Here is a 14,329-nt window from a genome sequence, read left to right as displayed (position 1 = left end):
TAAACAACACTGCACTGAGATCCTCTTAAGATTATCTCGAGTGTTATCAGTATGTAATCCCATGAGTATATTATATATTGTCAACCTATCTTGCTGATAAGGCCACTCAAGTTGACCTTGTTTGGGCACAAATGAGGAAATAGTTTTGATAGGTTTGCATAGTGATAGAATTAAAATCTTTATTGGTCATGTCCAACCATGTATTTTTCCAAGGGGAAATCATTAGGCTATTGGTTCATGATTAATAATATTTTCTTGAATGTGTTTTTTAATTATATTTCTTTGTAGTTTAGATTCTGATGCAATACCTGCCATTTACTTTAAATTTGACATGTGAAAGGTTTATACTTTATTACTTTGTTTGGTCACCTACTACTTTTCAATCAATGTATACTAATATAATCACCAGGGAATTTGAATGATTAGCTGAATCAATAGAACAATTCTTTTACAACCTCTGTTCCACACAGAGTTCCTAAATCAACAAAATAATTGTAGGGATAGGAAAAAATCTTTTCACTACACTACTGTGAAATGACCTGTTTTCGTTACATGTTTATCACCTGTGAAAATCTATCATTAAATTGTTTACTATAGCAAAAGAATGTTTACTATGAAAAAGTAGTTTACTATCTTTTTTGGATTTTGCCGACGTAAACAAACAAATATTTGTTATTGTTTCATCAACTGTTTCAATTTTCAACAACCAAATTAAATATATTAACTTTAAATTGAAGGCATAGCCTAAAAAATTATATGAGTTTTATAATGAAGAAAATAATTATTCCTTGTAGTGTAGCGAAAAGTAACGTCCAAAACACAAGTTAAAGTGGGTTTATACAATGTATAATATTCTTATATATAATATAATTCTACAATATTCTCGACCAACTTGTCTCAAATATGTAATGACTCACTTTCTACTCTTGTTATGAAATATACTATTCTAAAGTCTTATCAAAACAAATATTTTCAAAATCAACTTCTGAAAAGTATTAGGGGATCAGGGCACTATGCTCCTCAGTTAATGATTATTAGATGTAAAACCGGCACTGAGAATGTGATAAAATAAAACACAAGTTCTTTAATTTCATTTATTGTATCGTGTTAAGTAAAAAACATTGATAATAAAAATGATTTCACATTACAAATACAGACAACAAATACAATCAATGAAATGTTCAGGAGATTGTGTAAAAAGTCTGAAACACCTATAAACTCTAAAAGATCGACACAACTACTATTATATACAAAATATTTTAGTGTCTTTTAATCTAACCACAACAATTGTGTTATCATCGCAACAAAGATAAGAAAATTAATCACTGTAATCGCTTTCAAATAACAAACGATAAACTGTAACGAGACAACGGAAAACAAAACAAACCGCTCGTACGACGAACGCTATATGAAACAAGAAAATATGGCACATGCACGAGGTAACTTTACTGTGCATGTCTAAACTCCTAAGTACCGACCATAGAAACATCTATATATATTTTAAATATACCGTAACAATAATTCTTATAGAGCTTATTTACACCTATTTAGAGTCACTATCGAAACAATTATCCGAATAAATAATTGAAGATCTTTAGCTTAAGAGTCGACGTACGCTTTCTCTATTTGTGCGTTAGTTACTGACCGAATCGATGGCAAAATATTTACTATAGTGGTAGTAATAAGCGTTTTAAGTATCCTATAGGAAATATATCGAGTGATGCAAGCTTCAAACCCACCACATGCTTTGGCACTATCGTACTTACTCAGCAACAAGTTATATGTAAATATCACTAAACTTTACACTTGACACACAAAGTGTGCTTTAACTAGGTGATCCGAGGAAGAACTTTGGCTTCAATGGAAAAAAAGACACACACATTGAAATATTCTCAGTGAAATAACCATGAAAAGTTTTGATTTGCAGTTAATGAGCATATTTCATAGTAAGTTAAGCAAAAGTTCAAAGTTTCATTTTATTGTTTTTTTTTACAATAATTGTGTTAAGAAATTTTGTTTTGAAATAATTTTGTTTTTGTTTTAATGTACAATATAGGGCAGTGACCATATTGTGAGAAACCATTCCACGAAGGCTAACAATAACACCACAAAGATCAATAAAACCATTTAAAAATGTAAATATTTTTAAAAGTGATCAAAGCGAGTCATTAGCGAGAAATATGTTGACCAAGACAGGATCTTACAAGACACAATTTTTTATTTTATAGTTGAAATATTTTCAAAAATTGGAAAAATCTACCTCAGATCACGTTAGAGTCTACACAGAAACCTGTTTTAAACATACATTGTTATTTTACTTAAAAATTTAATGTTGAACATTCTATTTAAACTATATAATTGCTTAACAGATCAAAATCAAATAAAACAACAACTTTAAAATATCCTCATTAGATTTCAAATTTCAGAATGTTTTTAAATTTAAACAATCCTAACGATTCACCAAGGTCATCCAGAAAGTAAAGAAAATTTCATTTAGTGTTTTTGAAGCAACAGCTTACTTATTGGAAAGTAATTTTAGTTTTACCGATTGTGTCTGAGTTTTCACAACCCAAATTTGAAATTTCAACTCACAAGAATGCTATCTGTATAATGTTTTTACTTTCTCCACCTATACATAGGCCCTAGTACATGGAGAAAGTATTTTTTCATATACATTTCTGAGCTTTGGATGGAAATATCCGTTTTGGGCCCCCTGAACCCAAAAAGTGGTTTTCGAAGTAATGTAAGTAAGTAATGTAAGTTCAGGGCGACAGACTACTCCTGTGGTCTGATTATAATGAAATTTGTTATGTTGTTACTAATCCATAGTACTGTATCTCCAGGCGTTTTTATATATTTGGAAATTTTTATTTTAATATTAATTTTCCCATAAACTTCCCCCCCCCCAAAAAAAGAAAAATCAAGATTTAAAAAATATTTTGTAGGATTTTGAACAAAATTGAATATTTTATTTTATATTTTAACATGTTTAAATATTTTAACTCTAAAACAGTTATACACCCCCACCTGTAAAAATTTAGGTTCAAAAACTATTTAAAGTTTAGTGATTTTACAAATAAAATATCATAGTTACTCCCACCACTCATTATAAAGGGTTGTTGACAAGCCCATGAGTGAAAAGTATGTGTCAGTTTACTGATACTGGTTATTTGCTTTTGGGAGAAACAAAGCATTGAACCAGTGGGTGATATTGTTTCAGTCATATAGACGAGGAAGGAGAGACAGTTTAAGAGTAGGCCTAAATACATTTCAAGGTTATGTCTTTAAAAGACTTAAGTAATTTCCATTAGAACATCCAAAAGTAATGCATTAGTGAAATCTATGCCATCATCATTTGGTGATTACACCTAAATAAAGTATTTTTATGACCGTATCAACCATTTAAAATTATTAAATAAATCAATTTCTGAACGAAGCAGCAAATTAATTAAAGCAAATAACATTTCAACATCAACATACTGCCCCAGGATGACTTTAATGAATCATTCTTCACTTTCTGTTTAACCTTACAAACCAAACATTACAATTGCAGAAACTTAGGACAAGTATCAACAACTGAAGATATAACAGTGCTATGACATCAATAAATTAATCTCCAAGAAAAATATCAATTATAACATCAAAATGCAGTATTAACTCACATGAAAGAGCCCACATGAAGATTAAATAAAGGCATTTTACTCTAGCGGCTCAAAGGTTTTTGGTGTTTTCCTTGTTTAGTGGAATATAATTCAAATCTCTGACACTTTCACTTACCCTTCAAAAAGAGGAATTATTTCTTAGAACATTAAAAAACTCTCTTTGGAAAGACTAAGAAAACAATGCTTAGATCTTACTCCAGTTAACAATCTAAGGTTAAACACACAACTAATACAATAAAAAAGATCCATAGATAACAAATTTAAAGAAGAGATAAATTCATGTCGAGACTAAAAATCTAGAACTATCCTCTTTAATTCACTACTTGACAATATTGTTACAAATCAAAATACAAAAACCACTTTACAACCTATTTGACAAGTATTTGAAGAAAAATTGCAGTTAGTAATATACTGTAGGAAGAATCGTGCATTTTGTAACCGTTAAAGTTGAACTCTTGGAATGTGACATGAAGGGGGCAAGAACAAAACTTGTATCAATATTTACAATTACCCTATGTACAAACTATTTACAAACATATTACTAGAAGATATTGCACGATTTTGGTAAACGTTCCTTATACTAAAGACTGTTACTATTTCTGTTTAAATTGACTGGATGCAGAGTGTATACAATAGGCCTATCATGTTCAATGCCCAACAAACTTCTGTGATGCTTTCAGATTACAATTGACAGACTCACAATCTATATCAAAACCGCTTACAAACAAATGGGAATAGAACCACATTATTTAAAGGGTGTTCCAATGTTAAAAAACTCTAATGTAGCATCAAAATTTGTCGCAATCCCTAATTCATGCTAAATTCCAAAAACTACTAATGGGTTTTTAAAAGGCTAAAAATGCTAATTTTGGCTGTTTATGTTTAAAAACAATTGTAAAGAGTAAAATAGCTATCCAAATTTAAGGTGCCAAAAGGAGATCACTTATTCATGATACTTCATAACTTTTTTGATAAGAATAAAACTAAAAATTTTAAAATAAAAAATTACAAAAATGTTATAGATTTCGGTGAAAAAACCTTAAATTTGAATTTTTTAGCATATCGGGGATGTAAGCTTATATAAAGGAGTCACAATCTGTAAGGCTCAAAGTAAAAATGGCTCAATCATTTAACAGCAGGTCAATGAGCAGCAGATTAACACTTTGGTTCTTATTAAGTCAACTTTAAAATTCGTAACCTGCACCTTCTTATTTAAGTAACAATAAGAAAAAAATTTGTCATATTTGTGTATGGCACTAACATAAAAACTTTTTTTGGTTTTAAGTAACAGTTATAAAATCTGTAAAGTAAAAATACATCATAAAACTATATCCGTAACAGAACTAATATTTGTACATTTCTGATATGCTCTATACTAAATATATATTTATATTCTGATGGTAACAATAATTTGGAAAATGAAGTTAAGGAGTAAGAGCTTAATGAAACTGAAAATGAATAGAATAAAAAAGATATTTGAATAAACACGATAGAATGTAATCTAACAAAATTAATTTTATTTTACATTGGGGCATGATTCCAAACTAAAATAGTAAAAACACAATAGTGTAAAAATTACAACTTATTCATTTCATATAAACAGGGTATGGTAGTAGTAAGAATTGTTACAAAATAATACCTTCTAATTTATTCATCAGAAAATAAAATAAAGAAATAAAATAAAAACAAAAACAAATATGTAAAAAAATCTTTTTCTTAAGCAGGGCCAGATTTCTAAATAGGCTTAAAAGGCTATTAAACTTTATTAACTATTAAACTTCATTAGACGTATCTTTGATATGTAGCGTATTAATCTACGGGAATGGAAATATGTTTATTCTATTATTCTTTTCTTTTCATAATACGAATTTACTCCACACACATAATGTTGTAGCACATTTTTCATATCGTGTGATTCGATCAGACAACACTGCAAGCCGAGTCAGTGTATAACATATATATTTAATCAACAAATAAACCCAGTAATGAACTATTTTTTGTGTTTTTTTAGTTTTACACCTTAGCACAATTTAATTTGAATAACTGTATCTATCATTCATTGTATAAAATGAATGTATAAAAACATATGAATCTATTAATTGTAAGACTAAAAGGGGGGGGGGGGCAGTTGAATTTAGCCTACAGGTGGCATACTCCTAAATCTGGCCCTGTTCTTAAGACATATGAAACAACATAACTATAGGACTAAATATTTATATTGTGATAAACATAACTACTCATTCTGAAAGCAAGCGATATGTTTGAAGTAACAAATAGAGGCAAATTAATCCACAAGTCGTGACAGTTAATTATTTGTATCCCCAATTCAACAAAAATAGTTATAGATTGAAAGTACACTCAAATTGACAAATCTAAGCATTTTGATTAAAACTGACAGTCTCATAAAATTTCACATTTATATCTTTATAAACTATTGGTGACCTACAAATAATGAAAATGCTATAAAATAGTTTAAATTTAAGTATATTTAACCTTTTGAAACTTGTTTTTAAGCTAAACCCTTTTGTAAAATTTAATTTAATTTTAGGTAACATTTAAAACTAAATAAACTGGATTGGAGTGGTTGATAGATAATTCGAAAGCCATCTCTACAAATTGAAAGACAATAGTTCAATTCCAAGAACAGTTCAAAATTCTTTATCTTACAAAGTAATCATTCAATTGAGTGGGCAGACAAAATAACTAAAAAAAATTACAATTTACAAAAAATAAGTTGCGCAAGTAGAATGTTTAGAGTGCTTAGTAAGTAATGTAATTTGTTATATTAAAAAAATGTATCCTTAAAAAAATTAGAATTAATTATATTTGGAAAAAAATATTCTAGACATAAATATTTTTTGTAAAGGGTTGCCTTGCAAATAGCTCAATGGAAATACAATGTCGGATTACAGGTTAATAAATTGAGCAAAATGGTACTTCGTCTACTGCTAAAATAAGATAAATAAAAATAATGAAAACAAAAACTAAATCCTTCAAAAACTAAATATTTGAGCAAAGACAACTAACACAGAAGAACATAAAATCCTGTACGTTAGGGGCGTCAAAATAACTAATAACCTTTCCTAGACCTAACTAAAAGTTTTTTACTAAAACAAAATTAAACTTGAAATGTTAAACAAAAACTGAAAAACACTGTAAATTATTAGAACGTCAACCATTTTCAAATCTTACAAAATTGTGATTAAATTTTGTAGCAAATGTCAAAATTGAATCGCGTTAACAATGAGATCTTAAAAAATTGTATCCTACCAATTCCAAATTTTATTATGGCACTGATATTTTAATCCAAACAGCTTTTCCGCAACCCTAATACACTTTTAGAAACAGTGATTTTGGATAGTGAGAAATCTAAAAGAAAGTTAGTTTCTCTTTGTAGTATGTTATTAAATGAACACTTTAGATAGAAAACTGCGTCAGGATGCTTACGAAACTACGCTAGATACACTCTTATGCTTAAGATGACTAAAGTCCGAGGAAGAGTGTCTCACTGGAACCTGTCTTGCCTGAAGTGCTCTTCAGCGTTGGGGTCGGTGATGATTTCCGTTGGATCAGTCAACATTTGAAGTGCGTCAAAGTCTATGATTCCCAAACCTAAAATGTGGCGATAACAAACATGTAAATGGTCTGAACATGAAATTGTAATGTCTGCGCTTTTATAATTTTTCTTGGCTAAAAATTACTCTTTAATCAAACATTTACAAAATTTAACTAATGCATGAAACTAAAAAAAGTCCCAAATAATCAACTCTTTAATGGTTATTGTTACAAAAAATAGCTCAGATGCACATGAGTCACCAACAGAACAAATAAGATGATAATCTTTCCAACAAATAAAAGTCATTATTTATGGTGATAAAATACTGAGAGACCCATATATCAACCATGCTTAACTGATACATTTTACCAACGAGGTGTGGCTAGAAAATAACGGGACTGGTTTTCCATGAGATAAACCGTGTTAGCCTCAAGGTCAAATGCCATATTGCTGAGTCACCTGATATTCCCTATCAAAATTCCAGCAGGTTGGAGCTTGGCTTGCTCAGCCTTCGTTACTGTTGGACCTTGTATATGCCACTCGTCAGAAAAATGGTAGGCATCAATTGAGCAACGTGATAGCGTGACATTTTTAGTGAAGCTGAAATCTTTAACATAGATTTATTCTCTCTTACAACAAGTGTTGCAGGGAGATTGTATGTCATGTACAAACGTTTTTGAATTGTATAAGCTCCTCAAAGACAGATGAAAATAGGCAAAGTAATCCGTCAAGATCATCAATTGAGTATCTGCAGTCTGCACAGTTGCCAAAACAATAATCGGCAATAAAATCAAATGGGAAGGTGTAGGGATAGCGGAGGGGAGTATATTGAAGGTGATAAGATCAAAGTTGTAAGGGACAAAAAATAGAAAGAGTTGCACTAATTGTTTTTTTCTAGTCACACTTCGTATTCTGTCATATTGCCTAGAAATAAGTAAACGCTACAAAATATGCTATTAAAATGCAAGCTACTGAAACGTATTACCTGAGAATATAGTCAACACAATTTATTGAGCTCCTCATAGCAGCAAATTAATTATTTTTACAATTTAATTGGACTTAAAATAGTAAAATTCTTTTTATTAAGGACTTTTAAAAATTGTTGAAAAGCACCTGAAAATGTATTTATAAGTTTAACAGCGGGGTGTTTACCTTCACGGAAAGCTTCGTCAGTGTCAAAGGCGCCTGCCATTGCAACTCCTAACTCCTTAGTGAATTCGTCATTTCGGTTTGCCAACTCTTCTGCTGTACTGGAGAAATCTGAAAATCAACCGTCAGTTGTGAAGCACATAACATCTTACTGCAAAGCCATAGTTAAACTTATTTCAAAACAACAAAGCTGTTGTTCAACGTTGACGAACTGTAACAAATATAGTTTGCCATGTCTTGTCAGGGCATTAAGGATAAGTAAAAACATAATGCTGCTAGGTGGGACTGACCTGTCAGTACAATGTCAGGTATGCTAGAGGGAGTGTTGGGTGTTGTCTGTGCGCTGTGTCTAGTGGAGTACTGCAGCTGCTGTGACGGAGACGTGCTGAAGTAGCCAGGATCTTGGGTCAACTCTTGTGGGCAAGGATCATCAGTCTGTACACACAAAAACCGACACTGTAGAAAACTACATGAATTCTGTCAACTGAAAATAAACCTGAATATATGAATTTCTTTGTTAACCCCTATATTAGGGATGGTAGATTCAAAAATCGGTATTATATCCAAAGTCACAAAGAATTCAGAAAATGAGAATTGACAATTCCTCCTTACCACTGGTATCAAATCAAATTTGCTTTTGATTTGAGCTTATAAGGTTGAGTTGTTTATACTGAATGGTTCAGATATAACTGGTCTACATTAAAATAATATTTACACACATATTTTGGATCATTATTAATTAAAGCTGTGTTGATTATCAATACCGATTTACGATACCACTGATTCTTGGACATAGGTATCGGTAACGAAGATCGATTATAAAAAGTGGATGTTGATATCGAAACCTGACTTGTATGCGATGATACCTACACAGCTGTGGGAAATGTTCATGATTTTGCCGCAAAGCCGAAGACGGCGATGATGTCCCCATGTCCGCGGGAGAAGATGATGCTGTCTACTAGATCACATAGATGTTCATGATTTTTCCGCTATTGGCGAAGACGAGGAAGTCTGTGGGATATGTTCAACTTGTGCTGTCATCATGTAGCAATAATGTCTACAAGACCACATGAGATGTTCATGATTTTGCTGCGATCACTGAAGACAATGACGATGTTTCCATGACCGATTAAAATATTCAGGAATTCTATGATCACCTAAGACAATGATGTTTCTATGACCGATGGAGATAAGCAGGATTGTGCCGTGACTTTGGGAGTTGATGTTGTTTGTGTGACTGCATCAGATGTTAAATATTGCACCATCGCAGGAGATAATGATGACGGGAGAAGCTTAAAACTTCACATCGATAGCGATACACAATGAAACAAAAACTAAACCGCCACAATACTAGTATTCCGTCCTAATTCATAAAATTTCAACAAATTTCACAATTTCTATCAAAAACTTAAAAGCTAGGTACATCATGAAACAAAAATAAACGTATTTAACATATTAAATCCATCCAAAAGCCAATGAAAATCTTCAAAAGGAGTGATTTAAAATATTATTTTGTAAAAATTAAAAACTATAAAAAATTTGAACAAATTAATTAATTAAGTAAAAATAGATTACCTGAGAATAAGGTGAAGTGTTGTTTGTTGAGCCTATGTAATCCAAGGAGCCTTGGCTGTCCCTCTGTGGAACAAACAAAAGTTTCAATTAAAACCGAAAATTTATTTATCATAAAGACACATTTTTAAGGGTTAGTATAAAAGTGGTTGGGGAAAAAAAGGATCTAAACTTACTTTGGTGGTCAGAAAATGTCATGCAAAATACTAAACTATGTAAAGCTAGTTAAGGTGGGTTTTCCTAGGCCCGGAAGCGGAGAGCGGAACATGGAGAGTGGAAGAGAGATTAACATGGTGTTCCGCTCTGCTTCTAGGAAAACAGTAACATTAAATTTCCTAAGACAAGTGGAGTCCGCTCTCCGCGTTCCTCTCTCCACTCTCCACTTCTGCGCCTAGGAAAACCCGGCTTTAAAGCCTAAACTAGATTACCAAGATAAACTCAAAGACCTAAAAAAAGTGTTGACATTTTCACTCCAACTTGGACAATGAATAATGTTTTCCAGCAATAGATAAGTCAAGTGGTTTGAGGCTTAAGTTAGGAACAATGTTTCAAAAGATGTTAAAAAAATCACAGATCAAAATTAGAAGTAAAATAAATCATGTTTCTCCATGAATTGTGAATTCGTTAAACAAACGGTAAACAGTATTTCTTTTGATATATCTGAAAACACATAGGATACAATTTTCCTTTCAAAACACACGATTATATTGAAAGTGTAGTAAAAATATTAATAGATTACTATTTTCTAAACAATAGACTTGAGTATTATCGCCGTAAACTTCTCTAAATTGTTTTGAATAAAACAAAGGTTAGAAGTGAAAATGTTCACTGACAGTTTAAACTATAAAGTAAGCAATGTTCTAAATATTTATTTATATTTATTCTCTTGCACAATATTAGTCAAATACAGCTAAAATGACTCTTGCGTATCTACAGGGTGATTGATATAAGTGTGCCAGCCGTTTTATTCGAAAACTATAAGAGATATCAAAAAAAGTTAAATGGTAAGTGCCTTGGATTTTTTATTTAAAAAACAAAAAAAATTTTTTTAGCCGCCATTTTTCCAATATGGCCGCCAACTTTGATTTTTCTTATGGAACACCCTGTATTTTTTTATGTATTCTGGTAGAAAAAGTAATTTTAAGACGATTTTATTCTTGTGATTTTTTTCATAAACCTAACCGTTTTTAGATAATAATGGTTAAAGTTTTGAAATTTCTGCATGAGAAAGAGTTTCGATAAAGGCCTAAGCAAGCATGCCAGCTGTTTTGCTCGAAAACCATTCAAAATTTCACAACTTAAACCATTATTATCTTTGAAACGGTTAGGTTTATAAAAAAAATCACAATAAAGTCGTCTTAAAATTACTTTTTCTACCAGAATACATAAAAAAATACAGGGTGTTCTATAAGAAAAATCAAAGTTGGTGGCCATATTGGAAAAATGGCGGCTAAAATAATTTTTTTGACTCGACTATAATTTTTTTAATAAAAAATCCAAGGCACTTACCATTTAACTTTTTTTGATATCTCCTATAGTTTTCGAATAAAACGGCTGGCACACTTATATCAATCACCCTGTATATTGTCCCAGGCAAACATGTTTCTTTAAAACCTTTTTTCTCAGCTTGTGTGCATCGCAGGGAAAATCTACGCATACTGTTACAAAGATATTTGCCTGTAGATGTGCAGAACACCTTTAGAAACTAAAATAGGCTCAAAAAGAGCACAAAAATTAATTTAAAATTTAATAAAAATTAAGATGGGCCTTATAGAAATATGCTGGTGACAAAATATAAACAGAAAATCAAAACAAATTAAAGAAATTGCAATCACATGTTTTCTTTACAGTGTGGGGGTGAAAATAGAGAAGTCTGTACATTAAATATTTTTGGTCGAGTTTTCATCCACTAGACGACCTCTAGTTTTGATTATTTCCCTATTTTTTAAAAATTCCCTGCAAGTAAATTAGCAGAAAGATTGTGAAAGTTTAAAAACAAAAGTACAGGTGCAACATGCTGTAAAACAATTTAAGCTGTACTCGCAACTGGGGCTAAAAGTCAAATGATTCATTGCACATTAAATGCAAATTAATTACAGCCATAGATTGTCCTTGACATACATACACCCATTTTCTAGACTGTACAAACAAATTTTATCACAAATTATGAAATCATCAAGATGAACACACATGTTTAAATTAGACTGATAATTTTTGTACATGTACCATTGTGTACCCCAGTAAAATGTCAAATCATCATTGAGGCATCAAGCTTAACTATCAAACAGCTGATTTAATGAGCTGAGAAATATCAGGGTTTTAACATCAGAGAGTAGATTGGGAAGGCATGCAGTATTTACAATGGTATATCAAAAAAGTTTGAAAACGAATCCTAAATCCTAGATAATCTTAAACTGTTTGGAAACAATTGGAAGGTACAGAAATAAAAGAAACAACTGTTTTTTTTTAATTTAGTAGGCTATGAAGACAATTTAGGACCTTTACAAAAACATTTTTTAACCCTTAGAGTGCCAGGCGAGAAATAAAAGTAACGCTCAAAAAATGCCGATGATTTTTCCCGAAGGTCGCGCTAAAAATGCCGAGCGCGATCTGGCGATTTTTAGGTTAAAATTTCGTAAAAATCGAATTTTTGATATTTCGACCAACGAAAATCGATGTATCGCATCTAGTAACTTTTGACTCAATGTTAATATATGGGTTATAAGAATCCGAGTATCCATTCGGTTGTTATGACAACTGTTCGATCATTACGAAACGTCCGGTCAGCCGGACGTTGGCACTTTTGGCTCGTTCTAAAAACGTCCGGTCGGCTGGACGTCGGCACTTTTGGCTCGTTTTAAAAACGTCCGGTTCCCCGGACGTTGGCACTCAAAGGGTTAAACATAGGTACTAGTTGGAAATAGAACCAACGTTACTTCAGTTTGGCTAAGACCAGCCTTAATTTCCAAACCTTATTCCACAGTTAATTCACAGGCTTATCAGCATTAAAATTTTGTTTATAAGGATTTGGGAAATTAGGTCTGGTACACGTGGAATCATGAGAGATTCTGGAATCAGCATTAAAAAAAAGTTACGGAGTACCCAGAAAGTTTTGAACTGTGTTAGTGATGGTCGAATCCAGGAATTTTGAATCTCAAATACAAATCCGAATCCCAAAATAATTGGATCTCCGAATCTTCAAATCTTGAGTCCCAAAAATATAATATAATTATACAATTACCTCGTCACAGCTGTTAAGTTTATGTATTTTACAGCTGTTTTGGCATCAAAATGCCATCCTCCGAAAAATAATTACAAATGGGCTTACGTTGATTATAAAAGCAAGAATGGAATAGGAACTATTTAACACTTATAACCACCACGACAACAATACCAATGTCACAGTACTGTATGTTACGAGTTACCACGTCAATAACCTCTATTGTTAGTCAATGTCACAGTACTGTATGTTACGACGTCAATAACCTCTATTGTTAGTCAATGTCACAGTACTGTATATTACGTCGTCAATAACCTCTATTGTTAGTCAATGTCACAGTACTGTATGTTACGACGTCAATAACCTCTATTGTTAGTCAATGTCACAGTACTGTATGTTACGACGTCAATAACCTCTATTGTTAGTCAATGTCACAGTACTGTATATTACAACATCAATAACCTCTATTGTTAGTCAATGTCACAGTACTGTATGTTACGACGTCAATAACCTCTATTGTTAGTCAATGTCACAGTACTGTATATTACAACATCAATAACCTCTATTGTTAGTCAATGTCACAGTACTGTATGTTACGACGTCAATAACCTCCATGGTTAGGCAATGTCACAGTACTGTATATTACAACATCAATAACCTCTATTGTTAGTCAATGTCACAGTACTGTATATTACAACATCAATAACCTCTATTGTTAGTCAATGTCACAGTACTGTATGTTACGACGTCAATAACCTCTATTGTTAGTCAATGTCACAGTACTGTATATTACAACATCAATAACCTCTATTGTTAGTCAATGTCACAGTACTGTATGTTACGACGTCAATAACCTCCATGGTTAGGCAATGTCACAGTACTGTATATTACAACATCAATAACCTCTATTGTTAGTCAATGTCACAGTACTGTATGTTACGACGTCAATAACCTCCATGGTTAGGCAATGTCACAGTACTGTATATTACAACATCAATAACCTCTATTGTTAGTCAATGTCACAGTACTGTATGTTACGACGTCAATAACCTCTATTGTTAGTCAATGTCACAGTACTGTATGTTACGACGTCAATAACCTCCATGGTTAGGCAATGTCACAGTACTGTATATTACAACATCAATAACCTCTATTGTTAGTCAATGTCAC

The 14,329-nt window shown here is 31.8% G+C and overlaps 1 protein-coding gene across 4 annotated transcripts in view; it reads right to left on the bottom strand.

Moving 5' to 3' along the window:
- Positions 1-5,377: 5,377 nt before the first annotated feature.
- Positions 5,378-14,329, bottom strand: part of LOC128996655 (CREB-regulated transcription coactivator 1-like) — a 49,333-nt gene continuing 40,381 nt past the window's right edge. For all 4 annotated transcript variants that reach the window (XM_054422082.1, XM_054422084.1, XM_054422083.1 and 1 more), the window contains 4 exons: positions 9,943-10,005; positions 8,658-8,802; positions 8,371-8,478; positions 5,378-7,274 (listed from right to left, as the gene is read on the bottom strand). In XM_054422082.1, coding sequence (XP_054278057.1) covers positions 7,168-7,274; positions 8,371-8,478; positions 8,658-8,802; positions 9,943-10,005 — 423 coding nt within the window. In that variant the 3' untranslated portion in view covers positions 5,378-7,167. The remainder of the gene's footprint in view (positions 7,275-8,370; positions 8,479-8,657; positions 8,803-9,942; positions 10,006-14,329) is intronic.

This window comes from Macrosteles quadrilineatus, unplaced genomic scaffold (assembly GCF_028750875.1).
Source record: "Macrosteles quadrilineatus isolate MER2022 unplaced genomic scaffold, UCM_ALF_1.0 Scaffold_6__1_contigs__length_79288215, whole genome shotgun sequence".
Taxonomy (NCBI): domain Eukaryota; kingdom Metazoa; phylum Arthropoda; class Insecta; order Hemiptera; family Cicadellidae; genus Macrosteles; species Macrosteles quadrilineatus.
This window is presented reverse-complemented; position numbering and strand designations above follow the sequence as displayed.